We start from the raw sequence: 25100 nt of genomic DNA, 5'->3' as shown, positions 1-25100 counted from the left end.
CACCGTGCCCGGCCCTGTCTAGCCCTTTTAACTTTTCACTCAAATCTATTCTCCCTCCATTCCCTGAACATGGCAGTGGGGCTGGTGGGGCCCATTCTTAGGGAAACTCACAGCTATCCCAGAGCCAGGGGCCCTTTAGACAAGTAGTCCCCAACCTTTTTGGCACCAAAGACAATGTTTCCACGAATGAGGGGTTGGAGGGATGATTTCGGGGCGATTCAAGTGCATTACTTTTATTGTATACTTTATTTCTATTATGATTACATACTCACCGTCATGTAAAATCAGTGGGAGCCTGAGCTTGTTTTCCTGCAACTAGACGGTCCCGTCTGGGGATGATGGGAGACAGTGACAGATCATCAGGTATTAGATTATCATAAGGAGCACACAACCTTGATCCCTCACTTGAGCATTTCACAGTAGGGTTTGCACTCCTTTGAGACTCTAATGCCCTGCTGATCTGCCAGGAGGTGGAGCTCAGTGTGGCTCACAGACCCTGCTCACCTCCTGCTGTGCAGCCAGTTCCTAACAGGCCATGGACTGGTACTGGCGACCAGGGGCTTGGAGACCCCTGCTTTAGACGCCTTGATGTCAGTGCACCGGGTGGTGCAGTGATGGTCCATCAGTGCCCCACAAGCCAGAGAGGAGGTCAAAGGCCCTCACTGTGTGGGAGGATCCCTCGCCCAGGTTTCTAGCAAAGCAGAAGCATAGCTGGAACCAGAACCCACTGGGCTTCCAGCCTTTAAGGCCAGCCAGGCCCCTTCAGCTTCTAGCAGAGCCCAGCCCTGCTTCTCTAAGGCAAATGGCAGTAACCGCATAGGCCGGTCACCCCTCACCGCAGTTGCCTGACTCCCACAAGGCCCTCAGTGACAAAGAAGTGGCCCTGGGCCCAGATATGAGCAGGAGCCCCATCTCACAGCAGCTGTGAGAGGGTAAACAGGGGATGACATCAAGCCCAGCGCAGGGGCCAGGCGCTCAGGCCCCTCTTTCAAGAAGGGGCAAGAGACTGGGCACAGTGGCTTACACCTGTAATTCCAGCATTTTGGGAGGCTGAGGCGAGACGATCGTTTGAGGCCAGGAGTTGGAGACCAACCTGGCCAACATGGTGAAACCCCGTCTCTACTAAAAACACAAAAATTAGCCAGGCCTGGTGGCGGGCACCTGTAATCCCAGCTTACTCAGGAGGCTGAGACATGAAAATCCCTTGAACCCGGGAGGCGGAAGTTACAGTGAGCTGAGATAGCGCCACCCTGGGACAGAGCAAGACTGTCTCAAGATAAAAAAAAAAAAAAAAAAAAAAAAAAAAAAGAAAAGAAGAGAAGCAGCAGTAGCAACAGCAAGGGGAATTTCGAGGTCTTTCGCCCTTTCCAGGCCTTTCGCCCAGCGCCTGGCACACCTTAGCACTCAACAGTTCCTGAATGAGGAGCAGCATCTCGGAGCCACGAGCGTGCAGAGAGAAGGCACCTGGAGGAGAGCCCCAAGGGACCTGCAGGCGGCTTGCAGCGCAGCTCACACCCCTGGGGACGCTGAGTCAGTGGGCGGTATCGGACATGGAGGGGCACGGGGGAAGGGAAAAATGCAGGTGCGGGGGGCGTGGACTCGGGTAGTGGAGGGGAAGGATGCGGCCGGGGGTGGATTTGGGTTGGAGGGTGGCGGTGCGGGGAGGAGCCAGGGCGCAGGAAGGGAGCTCGGGAACCCCTAGAGGGGAGGCAAACTGGGAGGGGCGATCTGGACTCCTGGAGGGCAGGGGGCGCGGCCGTGGGGAGAGACGCCGGGAGGGAGGACGCGGCGGTGGAGAGGGACGCGGCGGTGGAGAGGGACGCGGGAGCAAGGGGCGGCAGGAGGAGGAGGAGGGCGCGCGCCGAGGCTGACGTGGGCCGGGGTCGCGCAGCGGGCTGTGGGCGGCGGCGGCGCGCAGCGACAGAGCATCCCCCGGCGAGGACGAGCGAGCACGGCGCCCGCACCTCCCCGCACCGCCCGCGCTGCGCGCCACGCTGAGCGGCCGCCGCCGTTCTCCAGCTCGAGCTGCATTCCCTCCGCGTCCGCCCCACGTTTCTCCCGCTCCGGGCCCCGCCATGGCCCGGGCAGTGTGGTCGCGCCTCGGCCGCATCCTATGGCTCTCCTGCCTCCTGCCCTGGGCCCCGGCAGGGGTGGCCGCAGGTAAGGCGCTGGGCAGCCCGCCCGGAGCCTGGAACCGTCTCCGCGGGCGGGTGGGCCCGGGATCCGGGATTGCGGAGGTGGCACCGTGCGCCCTGAGCGCATCTCCCTCCTCGGCTGAGGCCACTGCAGCGCCCTCTCCCCTCTCCTTTCACCCTTTTCTCCCAAAGTCGTCTGGGCACTGCAGGGGGCTCCCCGCACTCCCTGGATTCCTGCTTCCACCCCCCTACCCCAGGCTGGCCCTGCCCTGGAAACTGCGCGGGGGTGGCCGGCGCATTCGTCGATGTCTGGGGACCATGCACCCGCTAAGGGAGGGGAGGATGAGGCAGGGAGGTGGGGATGCGCCAGGGTCCATCATCGCACCACAATCCCCCAGGCCCCCAGGGAGCACAAGGTGGGCAATGTTTTTGCCTTAAAATGTCGCCTCATCTAGAGGGGTTTTTCACCCCGTTGGTGCTGGCTTTGGGGAGATGCGATTTTGGAGCCCAGGAGGCCAGGCTGCCATTTCGTCTCTGGTGGTGATATCCAAAATGGACCCGGAGCTGACAGGTTGCTGGGGTGTGTGTGTGGGCGGGGTGTGTGTGTGGGGGGGCAGGGTCGTGTGTCTACTGCCCCCACTTCCTCACCGCCAGAAGGCCAGCACCCACCTCTCTGCTACATTTTGGGAACCATCAAAGGACCCAGATTGAAGACTTGTCGAGGGACAGGTGGGACGTGGGCAGCTAAGGGGGTTGAATACCATCCAACGCTTTTCATCCCCCTCCCCCCTCATAAAGGAGCAGTAGAGAGAGAGAGCAAGGGATCTAATGAAAATTTGTGAAAGAAAAACCACGAGGTAAAAGAAAACCTGCAACTCAGGGATGAATTAGATGAATTTTATGGGCATTGCGTTTGGACAAGATCACCTATTTCCTCCTGGAAATACAGAAAAGGGATCTCTTGTCCATCAGGTTTATTTGTGTCTAGAGATTTTCAATGTGTCCTCAATTGCAAAAGAAAAAGAATAAAAGAAAATAACAAAAGTGAATTATTTGGAAATCATGTGTGATTCCCATTCTAGCCAATTGCACCCTCGATGTGGTCAAAATCACAGTGGCTGGGAGTGGAGTTGGGAAATATATCTTCTCCCTCACTCGTGGGGTAGACTTTTCTACCCTTCCCCTTTCGGGAGTCTGCATGAATCAGGGATTTGTAAATCAGAAGTCCATGTACTGGACTATTCATTAATTCCGGCTTGTGTTACCCAGACTTTAGTGTTTTGGGTAGTCTGCATATTCTGTGTGAAAGGACTGAGGTAGCCATTTTCTAGAATGTTCAGGGCCACACATGCTGTGTTGTTGGAAAAGGTAGGTGTTTCTTCCATGAGCCAAGCTTCGGGGTGGTTGCCCCATCTCTTTTTGCTTTTGCCTCTTCAGCTCTGGGTGACTTGGGGGGCCCGTGGAGTCCCCTAAACCTCTGCCTTGGCTGCTCCATACCCCAAGGTCATGTCACCTGGACTCCCAAACATGGAAAGATGAATTTTTTGTTTGTTTGAGATGGAGTCTTGCTCTGTCACCCAGGCTGGAGTGCAGTGGCACAATCTTGGCTCACTGCAACCTCCACCTTCTGGGTTCGAGCAATTCTCCTGCCTCACCCTCCCAAGTAGCTGGGATTACGGGCGCCTGCCACCACACCTGTCTAATTTTTGTATTTTTAGTAGAGGTGGGGTTTCGCCATGTTGGCCAGGCTGGTCTCGAACCTCTGACCTCAGGTGATCCACCCGCCTCAGCCTCCCAAAATGCTGGGATGACAGGCATGAGCCACCGTGCCGGCCTGGAAAGATGAATTTGATGGGTAGAGCAGCAGGCCCTGTGATTGGTTCCTTCGGCCACATTTGGCAAAGGCTTCCTGGTCCATTTCCACCCTGGATGTCCTGGCAATCCCTGAGACCCCTGAGGAACAGGGGCAGCATCACCCAGGGGCTGTGACAAAACTGATTTTGAAAAAATAGACTGAGAAAAAAGTGTCCTTGGAGCCGGCAGGTGGTGGTGGAGCAGGGGGGCGGGCTCCCATGAGCTGGGCCAGTGTCTGCAGTAACGTCTGCAGCAGACACAGCCCCTCCCTGCCCCCCCAATCCCCCCTCCCTGTCCCAGCCGGCTGCCCTCCTGATCCATTCCCCTGGCAACCGATCTGCGTGATGACATGCGCCTGTCTCACTGCAGATGCTGTTTGGCCATTAGCATGCAGCCGAATGTCCCTGCCACCTGCCAGCCTCGCTCAGGCCCACGCTCCTGGGCTGGGGTGGTGGGTAGGGGATGGGAAGGAGAGGAGGGTGCCAGGAGTTAGGGGGATAAGGGAGGAGGTGGTCTCTCATCCATGCACCTCTCTGTCCACAGCCTGGTCAAATGCTGCCTCCCAGTCAAAGGGGAGGGAGAGCAGAGCCTAACCAGGGTGGTACAGACTGGTTGGGTGGCCTCAGGCAGCAGCAGTAGCCCACACGGGCTTCAAGTCCCTCAATGTGATATACACACTGTATTTGCGTGAAAAAGCTCCCACAACAGCACCTGGAATTCCTTCTTTGGGGTTAAGACACTGCAGGTCCCCTTTTCAATGCCAGCATTCTCTCAGAAGTGACCAGCTCTCAGCATCTTGACTTAAATGACTTGATTTTTATTTATTTATTTTTTTTAGACAGAGTCTCTCACTTCGTTGCCCAGGCTGAAGTGCAGGGGTGCCATCATAGCTCACTGCAACCTGGAACTCCTGGGCTCAAGAGATCCTCCTGCCTCAGCCTTCCAAGTAGCTGGGGCAACAGGTGCACGCTACCATGCCCGGCTAATTTTTTAAATTATTTTTTGTAGAGACTGGGTATCACTGTGTTGCTCAGGCTGATCTCAAACTCCTGGGCTCAAGTGACCCTCTGGCCTCAAAGAGCTGGGATTACAGGTGTGAGCTGGCTAGGCCCGGCCTCAAATGCCTTTATAATTTAAGAAATTGCCCTGAAAGAAAGGGAAATGTGTAATGTGGGCCAAAGCAGTGAAGGTGTGATGTGGTCCTGAGGAAAGCTGGAGTCGGAGTCCCCCACGGGGACAGGTGATGTTGCTTCGAAATGAATGAGATGCAGCTGAAAAAAATAATCTCAGAGTTGCCTGAGCACTGGAGGGGGTGCCCCTTGCACCCTCGATTCCTGCTTCTACTTTCCGGGCTAGCCCTGCCCTGGAAACTGTGCGAGGGTGACCCGCGCATCCGTCAGATCTCTGGGGACTATGCACCTGCGAAGGGAGGGGAGGACGAGGCAGGGAGGTGGGGATGTATCAGGATCAGTCATCGAGCCACAACCCCCAGCCCCCAAGGAGCACAGGATAGGAAGCCTTTTTACTTTAAAATGCCACCTCATCTAGAGGGGTTTTCCACCCTGTTGGTACTGGCTTTGGAAACATGTGATTTTATTTGATTTATTATTTATTTATTTGAGATGAAGTTTGCTCTTTTTGGCCAGGCTAGAGTGTGGTGGCGCAATCTTGGCTCATGGCAACTGCCATCTCCTGGGTTCAAGTGATTCTCCCGCCTCAGCCTCCCAAGTAGCTGGGATTACAGGCGCTTGCCACCATGCCTGGCTAATTTTGTATTTTTAGTAGAGACGGGGTTTCACCATGTTGGCCAGGCTCATCTCGAACTCCTGACCTCAGGTGATCCGCCCACCTCGGCCTTCCAAAGTGCTGGGATTATAGGCATGAGCCACCGTGCCTGACCAAGATGCGATTTTAGAGCCCGGGAGACCAGGGTGCTATTTCTTCTGGAAGTGATTTCCTAAAATGGACCCGGAGCTGACAGTTTCCTGAGGAGACTTGTGGGGGGACCTTGTGCCCACCCGGTCGTGCATCTACTTTCCCCACATCCCCGTTGCCAGAAGGCCAGCACCCACCTTTCGGTCACATTTTGGGAACTGTAAAAGGACCCAGATTGGAGACTTGTCGAGGGACACGTGGGACGTGGGCAGCTAAGGGGGTTGAATATTATCCAACAGTTTTCATCCCCCTCCCCCTTCATAATAGCGTGGCAGAGAGAGGGTAAGGGTTCTAAAGAAAATTTGTGAAAGAGAAACAACAAGGTAAAATAGTTGAAATAGTTGAAAACCACAAGGTAAAATAATTGGCCTTTTTTAAAAAATGTTTTTGAGACAGAGTTTCACTCTTGTCGCCCAGGCTGGAGTGCAGTGGCACGATCTTGACTCACTGCAACCTCTGCCTTCTGGGTTCAAGCGATTCTCCTCCCTCAGTCTCCCGAGTAGCTGGGATTACAGGCGCATGCCACCACGCCTGGCTAATTTTGTATTTTTAGTAGAAACAGGGGTTTCTCCATGTTGGTCAGGCTGGTCTCCAACTCCCCACCTCAGGTGATCCGCCCAACTCGGCCTTCCAAAGTGCTGGAATTACAGGTGTGAGCCACTGCGCCTGGCCAGCCTTTCCTGTTGAAAGCCCAGCAGGTCTCCTGTGAGGTCCCTTGGGGGAGGGGCGTGTTCTGCATTTCTGGGTCCTCCCAACACAGTAGGGATGGGGTCCACGGAAGGGACTCAGTCAGTGCTGCCCGGGTGAACGGTCTCCCGGGGCCGGGCCAGGTGGGCTGGTCCCTCTGCTGCACCTGCTCTCCAGGTGCCTCTTGGCAACAGCAGTACCAAACACCTGCTATGTGCCAAGCGTTGTGCTGGTCACAGGGACGGTGGCGATGACCCCTGCTGTAAAGGATTTTGAAGCGTAGTAGGAGAGGTAAAGAAACCTTCGTTCCCACGTGGAGTTGTGACAACAGTGGACTCAGGCTGTTGGGAGAGAGCTGAGGGGGTGAGAGGTACAGGGAAGTGTTTTTATCATTTGTTTTCTTTTGTTTTTGAGACGGAGTCTCACTCTGTCGCCCAGGCTGGAGTGCAGTGGCTCGATCTCGGCTCATTGCAATCTCTGCCTCTGGGTTCCAGCGATTCCCTTGCCTCAGCCTCCTGAGTAGATTGGATTACAGTCATGCACCACCACGCCCCGCTAATTTTTTGTATTTTTAGTGGAGACGGGGTTTCACCATGTTGGCCAGGCTGGTCTCGAACTCCTGAGTTCAAGTAATCAGCTTACCTCAGCCTCCCAAAGTGCTGGGATTATAGGTGTGAGCCATGGTGCCTGGCCGACAGCTGGATCCTTTAACCCTGACAGAGAGGGAGGAGTGAGGAGAGGAGGAATCCAGAGGCATAAGATCAGCACTGTCCAGTAGATCTTGGGCAATGTGGTTGAGCTTGCTGGCTCATGCCTGTAATCCCAGCACTTTGGGAGGCCAAGGCAGAAGGAGTGGTTGAAGCCAGGAGTTTGAGACCAGCCTGGGCAACATAGTGAGATCCCGTCTCTACAAAAAAAAAAAAAATGAAAAAATCAGCCAGGCATGGTGACTTGGACCTACAAGTCCCAGCTACTCGGGAGGCTGAGGTGGGAGAATCACTTGAGCCCAGGAGTTTGAGGCTGCAGTGAGCTATGATCATGCCACTGCACCCCAGCCTGGATGACAGAGGGAGACCTTGTCTCAAAACAAAACCACAAGGATTCTGGGGAACGGTAGAAATGCTCTCTTTGTGGCCTGCCCAGAAGAGTAGCCACTAACCAAGGCCCTGCCTGGCTGGCATGAAAAGAAAATATAATTTGGGCAGCCTGGGCAACATAGACCCCCATCTCTACAAAAAATAAAATAAAAAATTAGCTGGGTGTGGTGGTGTGTGCCTGCGGTTTCAGCTATTTGGGAGGCTGAGGCAGGAGGATCACTTGATTCTGGAAGGTGGAGGCTGCAGTGAACTGTGATGATTGTATTCCAGTCTGGGTGACAGAGTGAGATCCAGAGAAAGGAAGGAAAAGAGAGAGAGAGGGGAGGAAGAAAGGGAGAAAAGAAAGAAAGAAAAGGAAGGAAGGAAGGAAAAAGAAAGAAAGAAGGAAAGAAAGAGAGAGGGAAGGAAGGAAAGAAAGAAAAAGAAAGAAAGGAAAGAAGGAAGAAAAGAAAGGAGGGAGACAGGGAGGGAGGAAGGAAAGGAAGGGAATGAGAGGAGGGAGGGAAGGAAGGAAGGGAGGAAGGAAAGAAAGGAAAGAAAGAAAAACAGAAAGGAAGGAAGGAAGAAAAGAAAGGGAGAGAGGGAGGGAGGGATGAAGGAAGGAGGGAGGGAGGGAGAGAGAGAAGAGGGAGGGAGGGAAGGAAGGAAGGAAGGAAGGAAGGAAGGAAGGAAGGAAGGAAGGAAGGGGAAATAACATTGAAAAGACTGTTATTTGGAGTCAGTGGGACCCAGGTTTGAACCTCAGTTTGATGTTGAATTGGCTGAGTGACCCTTGGGCAAGTCACTTGAGCTGCCTGAGCCTCAGTTTCTCCACCTGGGAAATAGAATAGTTGATGCCAGCCCAGAGGTGGCTGTGGGGCTCCTTGCCACATACCCTCCTGAAACACAGTCATTGTTTCTGGGCTCCTAGGCCTGTATGAACTCAATCTCACCACCGATGGCCCTGCCACCACGGGAGCGGAGGTGACCATCTCGGCCAGCCTGGTGGCCAAGGACAACAGCAGCCTGGCCCTGCCCGCCGACGCCCACCTCTACCGCTTCCACTGGATCCACACCCCGCTGGTGCTCACTGGCAAGACGGAGAAGGGTCTCAGCTCCACCATCCATGTGGTTGGCCACGTGCCCGGGGAATTCCCGGTCTCCGTCTGGGTCACTGCCGCTGACTGCTGGATGTGCCAGCCCGTGGCCAGGGGCTTCGTGGTCCTCCCCATCACAGGTGAGGGTTGCTCCTGTTTGTTAGTTTGCCTTCAAACCCTTGGTGCAGAGAAAAACATCCAGCTTCACTAGGAATCAGATCAATGCAGATTAGGCCCATGGGTTCCTTCCCTGGGTCAGCCGAGTTAGAAAGGATCTGAAAATTGCAGTGATTCCCCCCAGCAGGTATTGTGCTAAAATGGACGCCTCTTGCTGCTGGGGGTATACATTAATACAATCCTGTGGAGAGCAGCTGGTCAATAGGTACTGATGGTTAGAAATTATTGTAGTCTCGGCTGGGCGCGGTGGCTCCCAGCACTTCGGGAGGTCGAGGCAGGTGGATCGCCTGAGATCAGGAGTTTGAGACCATCCTGGCCAGCATGACGAAACCCTGTCTCTACTAAAAATACAAAAATTAGTGGGGCATGGTGATGGGCACCTATAATCCCAGCTATATAGGAGGCTGAAGCAGAATTGCTTGAACCTGAGGGGCAGAGGTTGCAGTGAGCCAAGAACGTGCCACTGCACTCCAGCCTGGGGGACAGAGTGAGATTGCGTCTTAAAAAAAAAAAAAAATTATTGTAGCCTTGCGGTCATTCACTGGTTCTTTCTCCCCTCTTTCTCACCTTTCTTTTCTGTCTGTCTCTGTCTCTCTCTGTTCTCTCTATCTCTGCCTGTCTCTCTGTCTCTTCTCTCTCTCTTTCTGTCGCTCTCTTTCTGTTCTCTGTCTTTGTCTCTCTCTGTCTCTCTTTCTGTCTCTGTCTCTTTGTCTCTGTCTGTCTCTTTATCTTTGTCTCTATGTTTCTTTGTCTGTCTCTCTCTCACATTCCAAGAGAAGATGCCCCTTTGGACTTTACAGTCTAATAATGAATTTATCTTCAGGAAATAAACCTGCATTTGGGTCATGCCTTATGCATGAAGATGTTCATTGCAGTAGCGTTTATAATAGCAAAAGAAGAGATAAACAAGCTAAGTGAGCAACCGTGAGGATACCGGCTAAATATAATGAAATCATTTATACCACTATTAACAGTGACCCTTACAATGAGTTTGTAATGCCATGGGTAAACACACATGCATGTAAAATTACATATTAAAAAAGCAAAGCACAGAATTGTCTAACTAACCCAATAATCTGTATTTAATATATGTGTATATTAAACACACGAGCAAATACTTTGTCACACTTCAAAATGGCAACAGTGGTAGAGTTGAATGGTAGTTAGCTTCTTTTCTTATTTTATGTTTGAACATTTTCCAAATGAGCTCTATTGAACATGCCTCCCTTTCCACTTTTACTAATTTTAATTAATTTGTTATTATTATTATTATTTTTGAGATAGTCTCCCTCTGTTGCCCAGGCTGGAGTGGTGGTGTGATCTTGGCTCACTGCAACCTCCACCTCCCCGTTCAAACAATTCTCATGCCTCGGCCTCCGGAGTAGCTGGGACTACAGGTGCTGGCCATCATGCCCAGCTAATTTTTGTATTTTTAGTAGAGACAGGGTTTTGCCATGTTGGCCAGGCTGGTCTCGAACTCCTGGCCTCAAGTGATCTGCTCACCTCGGTCTCCCAAAGTGCTGGAATTACAGGTGTGAGCCACCGCGCCTCACCAGTTTTTTTTTCTTTTTAGAGAAGTAGACACAGGACAGTGGTCCCAGCATGTGGAGCTGTGATCAGTGGAACTGCTAATTTTTCCTTTTTTCTGTTTTTTTTTTTTTTTTTTTTTTTTTTGAGACAGAGTCTTGCTCTGTCACCCAAGCTGGAGTGCAGTGGTGTGATCTTGGCTCACTGCAAGCTCTGCCTCCCAGGTTCACGCCATTCTCCTGCCTCAGCCTCTCAAGTAGCTGGGACTGCAGGTGCCCGCCACCATGCCCGGCTAATTTTGTTTTTGTATTTTAGTAGAGATGGGGTTTCGCCGTGTTAGGATGGTCTTGATCTCCTGACCTCATGATCCGCCCGCCTCCCAGAGTGCTGGGATTACAGGCGTGAGCCACCGTGCCCGGCCATTGGAACTGCTAATTTTTCTTTTTTTTTTTTTTTTGTCTTTTTTTTTTTTTTTTTGAGACGGAGTCTCACGCTGTTGCCCAGGCTGGAGTGCAGTGGTGCGATCTCGGCTCACTGCAAGCTCCGCCTCCTGGGTTCACGCCATTCTCCTGCCTCAGCCTCCTGAGTAGCTAGGACTACAGGCGCCCGCCACCGCGCCCGGCTAATTTTTTGTATTTTTAGTAGAGACGGGGTTTCACTGTGGTCTCGATCTCCTGACCTTGTGATCCGCCCGCCTCGGCCTCCCAAAGTGCTGGGATTACAGGCTTGAGCCACCGCGCCCGGCCGGAACTGCTAATTTTTCTAGGGTCACCTGACATTCTGAAATATTTCCCAAAAGTTCCTTTCAAAGCTTATGCATTTCCTTCTTTTTTCTTTTTTTTTTCTGAGATGGAGTCTTGCTCTGTCACCCAGGCTGGAGTGCAGTGGCGCGATCTTGGCTCACTGCAAGCTCCGCCTCCTGGGTTCAAGCGATTCTCCTCCCTCAGCCTCCCAAGTAGCTGTGACTACAGGTGTGTGCCACCACACTCAGCTAATTTTTGTATTTTTAGTAGAGACGGGGTTTCACCATCTTGGCCAGGCTGGTCTTGAATTCCCCACCTTGTGATCCACCTGCCTTGACCTCCCAAAGTGCTGGGATTACAGGCGTGAGCCATGGCGCCTGCCCATGCATTTTCTTCTGACCTTGGCCATCTTTTGTGCCAGAAAGTTCAGGGTCCTGGTGAGAGGGGACAGGAGAGAAAACAGTGAATGTGACAAAGTCCTCTGGTGTTCAGCAGTGTTCTTGCAGCAGGGGGAGGGTATGGAGGCCTCTGTGTTCAGGGGTCTTTGGGGAAGGGGGGGGGTCCCCTCTCCCTGCCTAGCTCTGAAAGCCAGAAGGTCCGGCCAGGGAAGCAGTGGCTTTGACAGCTGCCCACGAGGTCTCTATCTGGTTCCCTGATCCCTGAATCTCCAAGACTCATCCTCCCGTGTCTCTCTCTCTTTCTCTCAGAGTTCCTCGTTGGGGACCTCGTTGTCACCCAGAACACCTCCTTGCCCTGGCCCAGCTCCTATCTCACTAAGACAGTCCTGAAAGTCTCCTTCCTTCTCCACGACCCGAGCAACTTCCTCAAGACCGCCGTGTTTCTCTACAGCTGGGACTTTGGGGACGGGTAGGTCCCTACCCCTCTGCAGGCCCTACAGCTGTCACTGGTGCCCCACCGTCTCATGCACTGTGCAGGGTACTCTGAATCTCCCCACTTTTATTTTTAATTTTTTTTTTTTTGAGATGCAGTCTTGCTCTGTCATCTAGGCTGGAGTGCAGTAATGCCATCTTGGCTCACTGCAACCACTGCCTCCTGGGTTGAAGTGATTCTCCTGCCTCAGTCTCCCCAGTAGCTGGAAATACAGGCTTGCACCACCACACCTGGCTAATTTTTTTTTTTTTTAGTAGAGATGGGGTTTTACCATGTTGGCCAGGCTAGTCTCGAACTCCTGGCCTCAAGTGATCTGCCTGTCTTGGCCTCATGCTGGGATTACAGGTGTGAGCCACAATGCCCAGCTTATTTATTTATTTATTATTATTATTATTATTATTATTTTAGTAGAGATGGGGCTTCACCATGTCGGCCAAACTGGTCTCGAACTCCTGACCTCAAGTGATCCTCCCACCTCAGCCTCCCAAAGTGCTAGGATTACAGGTGTGAGCCACTGGACCCACCTGAAGCTCCTCACCTTTCCCTGCTCACTCTGTCTCCCTTCAAACATCTTTCAAGCACCTCCTCTCTGCCACGCTTGGGGATCCTGGGGAACACTGGTGAATCAGTCACTAGCCCTGCCTTTGTGGTGTCTTCACCTGATAAAGGAGGCCATTGGTGCCCAAAACAGCCATTTAAGGAAGGTCAAGGTGCATAGGACTTTTTCCCATTTGACTTTGAAGGGTACCCAGCCGTGCTAGATACGAGGTAGAACCCGGGTGCTCTAGCTTCATTTCTCTTTATTCCTCCCTTTTAACTTTTTGTCTTTTTTCCCCTTTTTTGTGGAGGAGAACAGGGTCTTGCTATGTTGCCCAGGCTGGTCTTGAACTCCTGGGCTCAAGTGATCCTCCCGCCTCTGCCTTCCTAAGTGCTGGGATTACAGGTGGGAGCCACAGTGCTTGGCCCTACTCCCTCCCTTCCCTCCCCCCGTCCTTCCTTTCTTTCCTTCCTTCCTTCCTCCCAAAGTGTTGGGATTACAGGGGTGAGCCACTGTGCCCAGCAAAACTCAGAATGTGGATTTCTAACTCTTGATGACAAAAGCAACCTGTGGTCAAACACTCAGGCTAGAGTACAGTGGTGTGATTATAGATCACTGCCACCTTGACCTCCCAGCCTCAAGCAATCATCCCACCTCTGCCTCCTGAGTGGCTGGGATTACAGGCATGCACCACTACGCCCTGCTAATTTTAAAACTTTTTTGTAGAGACAGGGTCTTACTATGTTGCACAGGCTGGTCTTGAACTCCTGGGCTCAAGAGATCCTCCCATCTCAGCTTCCCAAGGCATTGGGATTACAGGTGTGAGCCACTGTGCTTGGTTTCCCTCCCCCGCTTTTTTAGAGACAGGGTCTTGCTCTGTCACCGAGGCTAGAGTGCAGTGGCACAAACCTGACTCACTGCCACCTCAATCTCTTGTGCTCAAGGAATCCTCTTGCCTTGACCTCTCGAGTAGCTGGGACCACAGGCGTGTACCACCACACATGACTTTTTTTTTAATGTTTTTTGGAGATGGGGTCTCGCTTGTTGCCCAGGCTGGTCTTGAACTCCTAGTCTCGAGCCATCCTCCCACCTCAGCCTCCTAAAGCACTGGCATGATAGATGGGAGCCACCGTGCCCGGCCAGATCATCTCTTTAGATGCCAAAAAAGTGTTAGTATGAACAGAAATGAACATTCAATGTAATATCAATAAACTAGAAAAAGAAGTTGCTGGAACTAACAACTAACATTATACTGAGTAGAGAACTTAGAATATGTTTTTGTTTATGGCCGGGCTCAGTGGCTCACTTCTATAATCCCAGCACTTTGGGAGGCTAAGGTGAACAGATCACTTGAGGTCAGGAGTTCAAAACCAGCCTGGCCAACATGGCAAAATCCCGTCTCTACTGAAAAAAAAAAAAAAAAAAGCTGGGCATGGTGGCGTGTGCGTGTAGTCCCAGCTACTCAGGAGGCTGAGGCAGGAGAATTGTTTGAACCAGGGAGGAGAAGGTTGCAGTGAACTGAGATCATGCCATTGCCCTTCAGCCTAGGTGACAGAGCAAGGCTCTATCTCGGGGGGGGAAAAAAAAAAAAAGACGTGTTTTTGTTTTTGTTTTTGAGACGGAGTCTCACTCTGTTGCCCACGCTGGAGTGCAGTGGCGTGATCACGGCTCACTGCAACCTCTGCCTCCTGACCTTGAGATCCTCCCACCTCAGCCTCTTGAGTAGCTGAGACCACAGGCCTGTAACATTACGGCTGGCTAATTTTTGTATTTTTTGTAGAGACGGGGTTTTGCCAAGTTGCCCAGGCTGGTCTCGAACTTCTGGGCTCAAGCAGTCCTCCCACCTTGCCTTCCCACAGTGTTGGTATTACAGGGGTTGAGCCAGCGTGCCTGGCAAAACGTGGAATGTGGATTCTCTAATTCTTGGTGACAAAAGTGACCTGTGGTCAAATACCTTTGGGGAATCATTGCATTGAGATGCTGGGGGAACCTGGCTCTAGATGCGGGAATAAGACAAGGGTGCTCCTTATCAGGGTCCCTCAATATTATTCTGAAAGTTCTAACTGACTCAGTAAAGTTAAGAAAATAAGTGCAGGCCTATGGTGGCTCATACCTGTCATTCCAGTGCTTTGAGAGGCCAAGACGGTGGGGGAAAACTTGAGCCCAGGAATTCGAGACTAGTGTGGGTAACATAGGGAGACCTCGTCTCTACAAAAAATACAAAAATTAGCCAGGGATGGTGGCACGTGCCTGTAGTCCCAGCTACTCGGGTGGCTGAGGTGGGAGGACTGCTTGAGCCTAGGAGTTCAGAGACTGCAGTGATCTGATTGCACCACAGCACTCCAGCCAGGGCAACAGAGCAGAACCTTATCTCTAAAAAGGAAAAAAAAAAAAAGAGAGAGAGAGAGAGAAAGTACAGTATAAATATTGGAAAGCAGACAATTTGCAGAAAAGATCATTTACTTGAAAAATCTGGATGGCAGCTTTGTCCAGCAGAACCCTCGGCTTAGCACAGTGGCTCATGCCTGTAATCCCAGCACTTTGAGAGGTTGAGGTCAGAGGATCACTTGAACACAGGAGTTCAAGACCAGCCTGGGCAACATAGTGAGACCTTGTCTCTACAAAAAATCATATATTAGCCGGGCACAGTGGTATGCGCCTGTGATCCCTGCTACTTGGGAGGCTGACATGGGCAGATTGCTCAAGCCCAGGAATTCAAGGCTGCAGTGACCCATGATTATACCACTGGGTGACAGAGTGAGACCCTGTCTCAAAAACCAAAAACAACAAAAACAAAACATTTTTGACAAACAATTCTTCTGTCTTTACCACATGGGGCTGTTGAGCCCTTGAACTTTGGCTAATGTGAGAAATTTGTAATTCTCCTGAATTTTAGGCCCTCTCTGGCCTCGGTTTCCTCATCTGGGAAATGGGTCAGCTGACCTGGAGCCCTGTGATGACGGGTGTGCTCACTGGTAGCTGGGAGTATCACTGCACAGCCTCCCCTGACTCTGGCAATCCCATGAATCACTTCTGAGTTACAGGAAGGAGAAGTAACCATCTGCTGTCTTCCTCCTCTCTCCTCCCTGTCTCCTAACAGGACCCAGATGGTGACTGAAGACTCCGTGGTCTATTATAACTATTCCATCATCGGGACCTTCACCGTGAAGCTCAAAGTGGTGGCAGAGTGGGAAGAGGTGAAGCCGGATGCCACAAAGGGTGTGATGCAGAAGACCGGGGACTTCTCTGCCTCGCTGAAGCTGCAGGGTGGGTGTCCAGGCAGGCTGATGCGGTCTGGGCGTTCCAGAGTGGGGTCAGCATATGCACAGATCACAGTGGCTCCGGGCTGGACCCACATCCTGTCTCCTGGAGCCCCACAGACCTCTGAGGAGTGTCTATCATTACCCCTGTTTCAGACAGGGCGCTGCAGGCCGTGGATGGGATCATGTGGCTGTGCAGTGGCTGAGCGGCCCTCGTGCCCAGGGCCGCCTGAGCCTGAGCCTGAGCACCCGGAGCCTGAGCCAGTGATCAGCTGTCTACTGTGAACTGGCCAGTCCATGCCATTCCCTGTTCCCTGGCCCCATCGGCCTCCCACCGAGGCTCACCCCAGGGTGGGATGGTCTCCATCTCTCCCTGGCTTTGGCAAGATGGAGCCCTTGGGCAGCTGCAGAAGATGTCTTGGTTCTTGCTGATGGGATGGTGCTGCCCTGTATGACACGGACGATGACTTGGCATTGGGTGGGACAGTCGTGTGTTTGCCTGCCTTTTCCAAATTCCTCCCTCTGAGCCTGCTCCAGCACCTGCTGCTGACAGGGAAGGGCAGGGCCCAGAGGAACCCCGCACAGACCTGTGACCTGCTCTTAGGAGAGGGCAGAGGGGAGGACAGGGTGGCGGTCACACCACCCTGTGCCCTGGGAGCCTTGACAGCAATCCTTAGCCACCAGGTCTAATGGGGTTCTCTCGGCCTTACAGAAACCCTTAGAGGCATCCAAGTCTTGGGGCCCACCCTAATTCAGACCTTCCAAAAGATGACCGTGACCTTGAACTTCCTGGGCAGGTAAGTGAACTCCAGAGTGCACTGTGGGCGCCCCATGGGCTCTGCACATCCACTTTCATGGTGACCCCAAGTGTGTTTCACTCTGTGACGGTCCCCACGTCTGGGACCTCGTGGAAGGGCAGTGCCACTCTGTCCTGAGGCTGGGCCATGGGGAAAGCATGGGCTCAATTCCAGTCTTCATTTTATTTTTATTTTTAATTTTTTTTTGAGACAGAGTCTCCCACTCTGTCGCCAGGCTGGAGTGTAGTGGCGCAATCTTGGCTCACTGCAACCTCTGCCTCCCTGGTTCAAGCGATTCTCCTGCCTGCCTCAGCCTCCCGACTAGCTGGGATTACAGGCACACTCCATGATGCCCAGCTAATTTTTGTATTTTTAGTAGAGATGGGGTTTCACCATGTTGCCCAGGCTGGTCTCCAACTCTTGACCTCAAGTAATCCACCCGCCCTGGCCTCCTAAAGTGCTGAGATTATAGGCATAAGCCACTGCATCCAGCCTTTAATTTGTATTTTTTAGAGACAGTTTCGCCCTGTCACTCAGGTTGGAGTGCAGTGGCACCGTCACAGCTCACTGCAGCCTTGACCTCCCAGGCTTAAATGATTCTCCTGCTTCAGCCTCCTGGGTGGCTGAAACTATAGGTGGGCACAACCATGCCTGGCCAATTTTTAATTTTTGTAGAGCTGGGGTCTCCCTAAGTTGCCCAGGCTGGTCTCAGTCTCCTGAGCTCAAGCGATCCTCCCAGCTTGGCCTCCCAAAGTGCTGGGATTGCAGGCATGAGCCACCACACCTAGCCCTCAGCTCAATTCTTGAGGTCCCAGGGAGGGAGGACCTGCCTTTTGGGGCTGTATTCACCGTGGGCATGGAGACAAAGGTTGGGAGGGAACCCTCCTGTTGAGAAGCCCTCTGTATAAAACGTGGCCTGTTTTCCAGCCCCCAGGCCTTTGTCCTGTGGTTCTTTCAGGGTTCTCTTCTCTCCCATTACATGTCCAGATGTTTCTTATTCTTCTAAGCCCCTTGGAATGCCTGACTTCAAAAGCCTTTTCTGAGGCCGAGCGCTGTGACTCATGCCTGTAATCCCAGCTACTTGAGAGGCTGAGGCAGGGGAATTGCTTGAACCTGGGAGATGGAGGTTGCAGTGAGCTGAGATCCTGCCATTGCACGCCAGCCTGGGCAACAGAGCGAGACTCTGTCCAAAAAAAAACCCAAAAAAACAAAAAACCAAACCTGTTCTGCCCTCCAGCCTGCACAGGGGAGCTTGCACCAGCCAGCAGAAGTTGATTGAGCATCTGCTTTGGACCAGGTGCTTTTCTGGAAGCTTCTAGACCAGAGTAGACAAGACAGAGCCACTACTTCCAAGGGTTCTGTGTGCAGGGTGGGGCACCCCACATGACACAGAAGCAGATCATCCCAGGGGATTCTCATCAGCCAGTCTACTCAAGGCAGCCTGGCCCAGGCTCCTGGCAAGCACAGCACCAGGCTGTTCAGTAAGTGAGGAGACACAGATGCCGAGTGCATTCTGTCCACAAGGGTGCCCCTCCCTGGGGCCATTGGGATGGATAGAGCAGCAGACATCAGTGGTCGGGGCCCAGGCCTTAAAGGACTGTTTTTTTTTTTTTTTTTTTTTTCCAGACAGAGTCTCGCTTTGTTGCCCAGGCTGGAGTGCAGTGGCACAATCTCAGCTCACTGCAACCTCCGCCTCCTGAGTAGATGGGATTACAGGTGCATGCCACCATGCCGGGCTAATTTTTTGTATATTTTGTAAAGACAGGGTTTCATCATGTTGGCCAGGTTGCTTTCAAACTCCTGACCTCAAGTGATCCGCTCACCTCGGCCTCCCGAAGTACTGGGAGCAGGCGTGAGCAACCGTACCTGGCCAGCCCTTGAAGGACTCTTGTCCCCACACGGAGACACATGAGAGGGATGCTAGGCCAGACAGAGAGTGAGCAATGGAGGCCAGGGGAAGAGGAAGATGAGCTATGAATAATTTAGGGGTTGGAGGTAGTTTTCACGGGGCGTTGGAGGCAGGAGCTCAGCATGGGGAGAATGGGAAGCCCCGTGGGTTTAGCAGCCCTGACCTTTGAGGTGGCATGAGTGCGTGGCTTTTCCTGCGGACCTGGGGTTGTGTGGAATTGGAATGTTCATTTCACATTCCTTGGATGGACCTGCATTTTCCAGCTTCTGAGCCTATGCTTGTGGAATGTGGATAACTTGGAATGCCCTTATCCTTTCTCATGCATCAAAGGTTCATTTATCCTTTCAGATCTGCTCAACTGCCACCTCCTCCAGGAAGCCTTCTCTGGCTACCTCATTAAGAATGCTCTCATTGTCAGGGACGGTAGCTCATGTCTGCAATCCCAGCACTTTCAGAGGCTGAGGTGGGTGGATCACTTGAGGTCAGGAGTTCAAGATTAGCCTGGCCAACATGGTGAAACCCTATCTCTACCAAAAAAATACAAACATTAGCCAGACGTGGTGGCGCATGCTACTTGGGAGGCTGAGGTGCAAGAATCACTTGAACTCAGGAGGCAAAGGTTGCAGTGAACCGAGATCGTACCACTGTACTCCAGCCTGGGTGACAGAGTGAGACTGTCAAAAACAAAACAAAACAAAACACAAAAACGAAAACAAAACAAACAAAAAAAACAACCCTCTCATGCTGGTTGCAGTGGCTCACACCTGTAATCTCAGCACTTTGAGAGGCTGAGGCAGGAGAATACTTGAGGCTAGGAGTTGGAGACCACCCTGGGCAATATAGTCCCATCTCTATAAAAAAATTAAAAAATTGGCCAGGCACGGTGGCTCACGCCTGTAATCCCAGCACTTTGGGAGGCTGAGGCGGGCAGATCACCTGAGGTCAGGAGTTTGAGACCAGCCTGGCCAACATGGTGAAACCCCGTCTCTACTAAAAATACAAAAATTAGCCAGGCATGGTTGTGCGCGCCTGTAGTCCCAGTTACTTGGGAAGCTGAGGCTTGAACCCAGGAGGTGCAGTGAGCCAAGATCGCGACATTGCACTCCAGACTGGGCAACAGAGCGATACTCCATCTCTAAATAAATAAATTAACTAATAAAATAAAATAAAAAATTTAGTTGGGCATGGTGGCTGGTGCCTGTAGCCCCAGCTACTCGGGAGGCTGAGGCAGGAAGATCGCTTGAGCTCAGGAGTTGGAGGCTGCACTGAGCTATGATTGAGCCACGGCACTTCAGCCTGGGTGACAAAGTGAGTCCCTGTCTCATAGAAAACAAAAACCAAAAAATGGGACGTGCCTATTATTCCCCTGGGCTTCTGTGGTACGCCATGTGTGCCGTTGGACCCCTCATCCTGCCTCCAGTGAGCAGTCTGTGTGTATCTCTGCCTTATTCACTTGGAATTCCCTTGGGGGTCCGGGACCATCTCTTTTGCACCATAGTGTCCCCTGGTCTGGAATGCATGAAGCTGAGTCCAGGACAGCTTGATGTCCTGTCCTGGAAAGGACACTGAAGTTCCTGGCCACCTGGCCTGTCTTGGACTTGGTCTGTGCTGACACGCTTTACTGAGCCTTTTTTTAAAAACCGCCCGCATTTCCCTGCAGCCCTCCTCTGACCGTGTGCTGGCGTCTCAAGCCTGAGTGCCTCCCGCTGGAGGAAGGGGAGTGCCACCCTGTGTCCGTGGCCAGCACAGCGTACAACCTGACCCACACCTTCAGGGACCCTGGGGACTACTGTTTCAGCATTCGGGCCGAGAATGTCATCAGCAAGACGCATCAGTACCACAGGATCCAGGTGTGGCCCTCCAGTAAGTGACACCTCGCCTTCTGCTCCAGTGCCACATGGGCAGCACAAGCCTGTCCACCCTGCCACCACCACCAATACGCTCCTACCAACCAACCTTACCAAAGTCCTCAGCAACGAAGCCCACCAGCATCAGCACCATCATTAACCCTACTGACTCCAGTGATGGCCAACATCAGCGTTGGCCAACTGCCAATACCACCACCACCAAACTCTCCAATCCCACCAGCAACCAACTCTGCCAACCCCAGTACAGCACCCATTGATTCTACCAGCACCACCATCAACACTAGCACCACTAACAACTGTAACCAACTCAGACACCACCATTACCATATGCTCTCCTGACAACTTTTCCAGGACCACCAGCGCCACCACTAACGACTCTATCAGCATTCTCACCAAGTCACCTCAATGGCCCCTGCCCCTACCCACATCTATAAGCCCATGCTACCACCTGCCCCAATGCCAGCTTCGTGGACCAAAAGCAACCATGCCAATGTCTTCTCCCACATATTTCCAAGACCACACATGTCCCCAGCACAAACACTTTTGCACCAAATGAGCCACCATGATTGCAATGTTCCCTCCCTCATCACCATCACGCCTGCCCCAGCAGTTGCCACCGCTAAAACCAGCATCCCCAACAGTAACTCAACTCACAGTGTGGTAGTGAGTCTTCCAGGGAGAAGGCATTGCATATCATTAATAAGGATGCCTGGGCTAGGCACGGTGGCTCCCAGGACTCTGGGAGACTGAGGTGGGTGGATTGATTGAACCCAGAGGTCTGAGACCAGCCTGGGCAATGTGGTAAAACTCTGTCTCTACAAAAAATATAAAAATAGGACAGGTGCGGTGGCTCGTGCTTGTAATCCCAGCACTCTGAGAGGCCAAGGTGGGTGGATCATTTGAGGTCAGGAGTTCGAGACCAGCCTGGCCAACATGGTGAAACCCCATCTCTACTAAAAAATACCAAAAAATTAGCTGGGTGTGGTGGTGTGTGTCTGTAATCCCAGCTATGAAGGAGGTGGAGGCATGAGAATCCCTTGAACCTGGGAGGTGGAGGTTGTAGTGAGCTGAGATTGTACCGCTGCACTCCAGCCTGGGCCACAGAGAGGCTCTTATCTCAAAAAACATATATATATATATGTATATATATGTGCATATATATACATATGTGTGTGTGTGTGTGTGTGTATATATATATACAGAGAGAGAGAGAGAGAGAATGGCGTGTGCCTGCAGGTCTCTGCTGTGCTACTTGGGAAGCTGATGTGGTAGGATCACTTGAGTTCAGGAGGTTGAGGCTGCAGTGAGCCAAGATCGCACCACGGCACTCCAGCCTGAGCAACAGAGTGAGACCCTGTCTCCATGAATGAATGAATGAATGAATGAATGAATGAATGGAAGAAAAGGATGTCCAACCTTCTTTCTTGAAATACCCTTCCAAAACCATCACCAGGCCCAGTCCCTGGCTTACGGTCATAGGCTTTGCTGATGACAGCATTGGGTTCTACAGTTCATTTTTATGGAGGACTCTGGGAGCCCCAGATAAGTACGTCCTTACATAGAGTAGGATCTCAGGTCCTGAAGGCACCGTCTTTCAGATGCTCAACCTAGTCCTACTTTTGATGCTACAAAAGGGGAAACTAAGGCACAGGGAGGCAACAAGACTGGATGTTAGCCTGAGCCTGAGCCAGGCTTTCAGACTCTGGTCCTGGGATAGGAGTTAGTTCTTCCCAGTGCTCCCAAGCTCATGCCAAACCCTGCCAGCTGCACCTGTCTTCAAGGTTGGTCCTATGGATGCACCTGAAGCTGTCACTGTCCTCTACAGTCTCCCCAGTCCCACTCTGGGCCCTTGAGAGAATGCTACAGTCCAAGTGGGCCCTGGCTTACTTTGTGGGCATCGTCAGGTCACTTGAGCCCTGCGTCTCTCAGCACCCTCTGGGGACCAAGTTCCAATCAGGAACCCCCTGAATTCTGCAGAGAAGACAGCAGTACAGGTAATCAATGCCAACTTTTCCTGGGGAAACAGACACTCATGGCAGAGGGTGAGGGAAAAGGGAGAGGGAACCCACACTTCCTGATCACCTACCACATGCCACACACATCAACACCCCTCTTCTTGTTGCATCTCCTTAGCAGTCTTGCAGGTCAACATTAGCATGAGGTAGCATGTTCAGAGCTAGGATTTGAACCCACAACTGTTTAACTTCAGACACTAGACTCTTTCTATCATACCACTTCATTGCAACAGGTTTAGTGGGTGAGCCTGGAGTTGCCAGAGGGAGGAAGCCGAAGCAGAGACACAATGCCAATTGGGTGACCTCACAACAGGGCTGCCCTTCCCAAAAGGGTGTCACCCAAGAGAGCAAAGAAGGAGCTGTGGTGTCCTTTATGGCTTAGACTCAGGAGCCATGCACTGTCACTCCTTTCATCTGCTGTACACTAGGAGCTGGTCACTGAGTCCAGCCCTCACTCAAGCGGTGAGGAATTTAGCTGCCACTCTTGGAAGCTACTATCAAGTAACTTGTGGATGTATGCTGAAAGCCCCCCACCCAGACCCCAGTTTATTTTTTGTGAAGTCCTGGATTTACCTATTGGGGTTACCCAGTTGGGATGCATGTACACGAGGGTAAAAAAAATCACTGGTAGGACTTGACCATTCATTCCCTCGTTTGTTGTGCTTGCTTCCTGAGAACCAGCACTGCAGCACCAGCTACCCAGTCCTGTAATGTTACCTCTTTCATTCCCAGGAATCCAGCCGGCTGTCTTTGCTTTCCCATGTGCTACACTTATCACTGTGATGTTGGCCTTCATCATGTACATGACCCTGCGGAATGCCACTCAGCAAAAGGATATGGTGGAGGTGGGTACTCAGTGGGGTGGAGGCTGGACTACTGGGCCTTGCCTAGAGAGGATCTTTAGAGAGGGTATGGGGGCCAGGCCAGGATGCCTTGAGGGAGTCTTGATGTTACAGCGAGGCTCTGGGACTTGGGGTGATGTGCCCAAGAGGCATCTGTAAACTAGGAAAAATTGCTAAGTTTGTGTCCCAGCTGATTTATCTCCTATGTCCATCTCTTGCATCTGTGTGGTACCAGAAAGGTGTTTCTGTGCACTCTGCTGCCAGGCAGCTGAGCTCATAAGGCCACCTGATGGGGCTCCTGGTGGGTGGGTGATTGACCCGTGGGATTTTGTTCATCATAGGTGGCTGATTTTGACTTTTCCCCCATGTCTGACAAGAACCCGGAGCCACCCTCTGGGGTCAGGTGCTGCTGCCAGATGTGCTGTGGGCCCTTCTTGCTGGAGACTCCATCTGAGTACCTGGAAATTGTTCGCGAGAACCATGGGCTGCTCCCACCCCTCTATAAGTCTGTCAAAACTTACACTGTGTGAGCACTCCCCCTCCCCACCCCATTTCAGTGTTAACTGACTGCTGACTTGGAGTTTCTGGCAGGGTGGTGTGCACCACTGACCAGGAGGGGTTCATGTGCGTGGGGCTGTTGGCCTGGATCATCCATCCATCTGTACAGTTCAGCCACTGCCACAAGCCTCTCCCTCTCGGTAACCCCTGCCCCCAACCATTCACCCACCTGTACAGTCCAGCCACTGATGTAAGCCCCACTCGATTACCACCCCCTCGACCCCCTACCTTTGAAGAGGCTTCATGCAGGACTTTGATGCTTGGGGTGTTCCATGTTCACTCCCAGGTGGGCCTGGCTGCCCATTGCCCATTCCTCTCACATTGGCACATCTGCTGTCCATTGGGGGTTCTCAGTTTCCTCCCCCAGACAGCTCTGCCTGTGCCAGAGAGCTAGAAAGGAGGTCACAAAGGGTTAAAAATCCATAACTAAAGGTTGTACACATAGATGGGCACACTCACAGAGACAAGTGTGCATGTACACACACACAGAAATAGAAACACACGTGTCACATGGAGATTTCAGATGATCGGCTCTGTATCCGGTTAAGTCGGTTGCTGAGATGTAGCCTGCACTAGAGCTGAAAGGAAATTTGACCTCCAAGCAGCCCCGACAGGTCCTGGGCCGGGCCCTCCCTTTGTGCTTTGTCTCTGCAGTTCCCACACCTTTTATAAGGCCACCCTAGTCCCTGCTTGCTGGCAGGGGGCTGGATGGGGGGCAGTACTAACTCTTAGTGAGTGCAGAGGGCTTTATAAATATCACCTTATTTTATCAAAACCCATATGTAAAGCTTTCATCAAGGAAAAGGGCTTGCAGTGGTAGAAGAGGTTGAGTCAGTAGGGACTTGGGTTCCCTGTGTGTGAGGGGGGCATTCTTGCCGGCCAGCTGCTCCCGAGGTGGCCTTGAGAAGGAAGAAGCAGGATGACAGAGCCTGAGCAGCGGAACCAGACTGCACTCTCCCCTCTGGCCCGGCAACCTGGGCTGTGGTTGAGAGAGACAATAATGAGGCCAGAAGTAGCCGGAGCCAGTCGGGAAGGGCAGGGGAGGACTGTAGGGTCTGGGCTCTGTCTCTGTAACCATCTGCTCCCAGGCTGTGTGCAGGAAATGGCATTTACGCTATTGTGCAGCTCATTCTCATGAAATACTGCCATTGTTGCTAAATAAAGCTTGTGTGCTCTGAATATAGCCAAGCA

The 25100-nt window shown here is 52.2% G+C and overlaps 1 protein-coding gene across 7 annotated transcripts; it reads left to right on the top strand.

Moving 5' to 3' along the window:
• The first annotated feature begins 1309 nt into the window (after window positions 1–1309).
• On the top strand, window positions 1310–25100 carry TMEM130 (transmembrane protein 130). Of its 7 annotated transcripts, none has more exons than XM_015134355.3 (8): window positions 1310–1530; window positions 8619–8924; window positions 11939–12098; window positions 15761–15927; window positions 16633–16717; window positions 20287–20489; window positions 23242–23354; window positions 23729–25100. In XM_015134355.3, exons 1-8 carry the CDS (start codon window positions 1419–1421, stop codon window positions 23879–23881), a joined length of 1299 nt encoding a protein of 432 aa, XP_014989841.1. In that variant the 5' UTR covers window positions 1310–1418; the 3' UTR covers window positions 23882–25100. The 7 variants fall into 7 exon arrangements, with proteins under 7 accessions (XP_014989841.1, XP_014989840.1, XP_077852311.1 ...); XM_015134354.3 differs by having other exon boundaries at window positions 23693–25100; XM_077996185.1 differs by having other exon boundaries at window positions 1310–1541.

The sequence above is a fragment of the Macaca mulatta genome, chromosome 3 (assembly GCF_049350105.2).
Source record: "Macaca mulatta isolate MMU2019108-1 chromosome 3, T2T-MMU8v2.0, whole genome shotgun sequence".
In the NCBI taxonomy this organism is placed as follows: domain Eukaryota; kingdom Metazoa; phylum Chordata; class Mammalia; order Primates; family Cercopithecidae; genus Macaca; species Macaca mulatta.
Note: the sequence above shows the minus strand (reverse complement) of the source record. Positions and strands in the feature narration are given on the sequence as shown.

Bases quoted from the DNA above. Each gene is read 5' to 3' on its own strand.
- TMEM130 (XM_015134354.3), top strand. From the start codon at position 1,419: ATGAGGAGCAGCATCTCGGAGCCACGAGCGTGCAGAGAGAAGGCACCT. The intron at 1,531-8,618 runs GTCAGTGGGCGG...CTGGGCTCCTAG, and splicing joins CACACCCCTGGGGACGCTGA to GCCTGTATGAACTCAATCTC. The intron at 23,355-23,692 runs GTGGGTACTCAG...TGTTCATCATAG, and splicing joins AGCAAAAGGATATGGTGGAG to GTGGCTGATTTTGACTTTTC.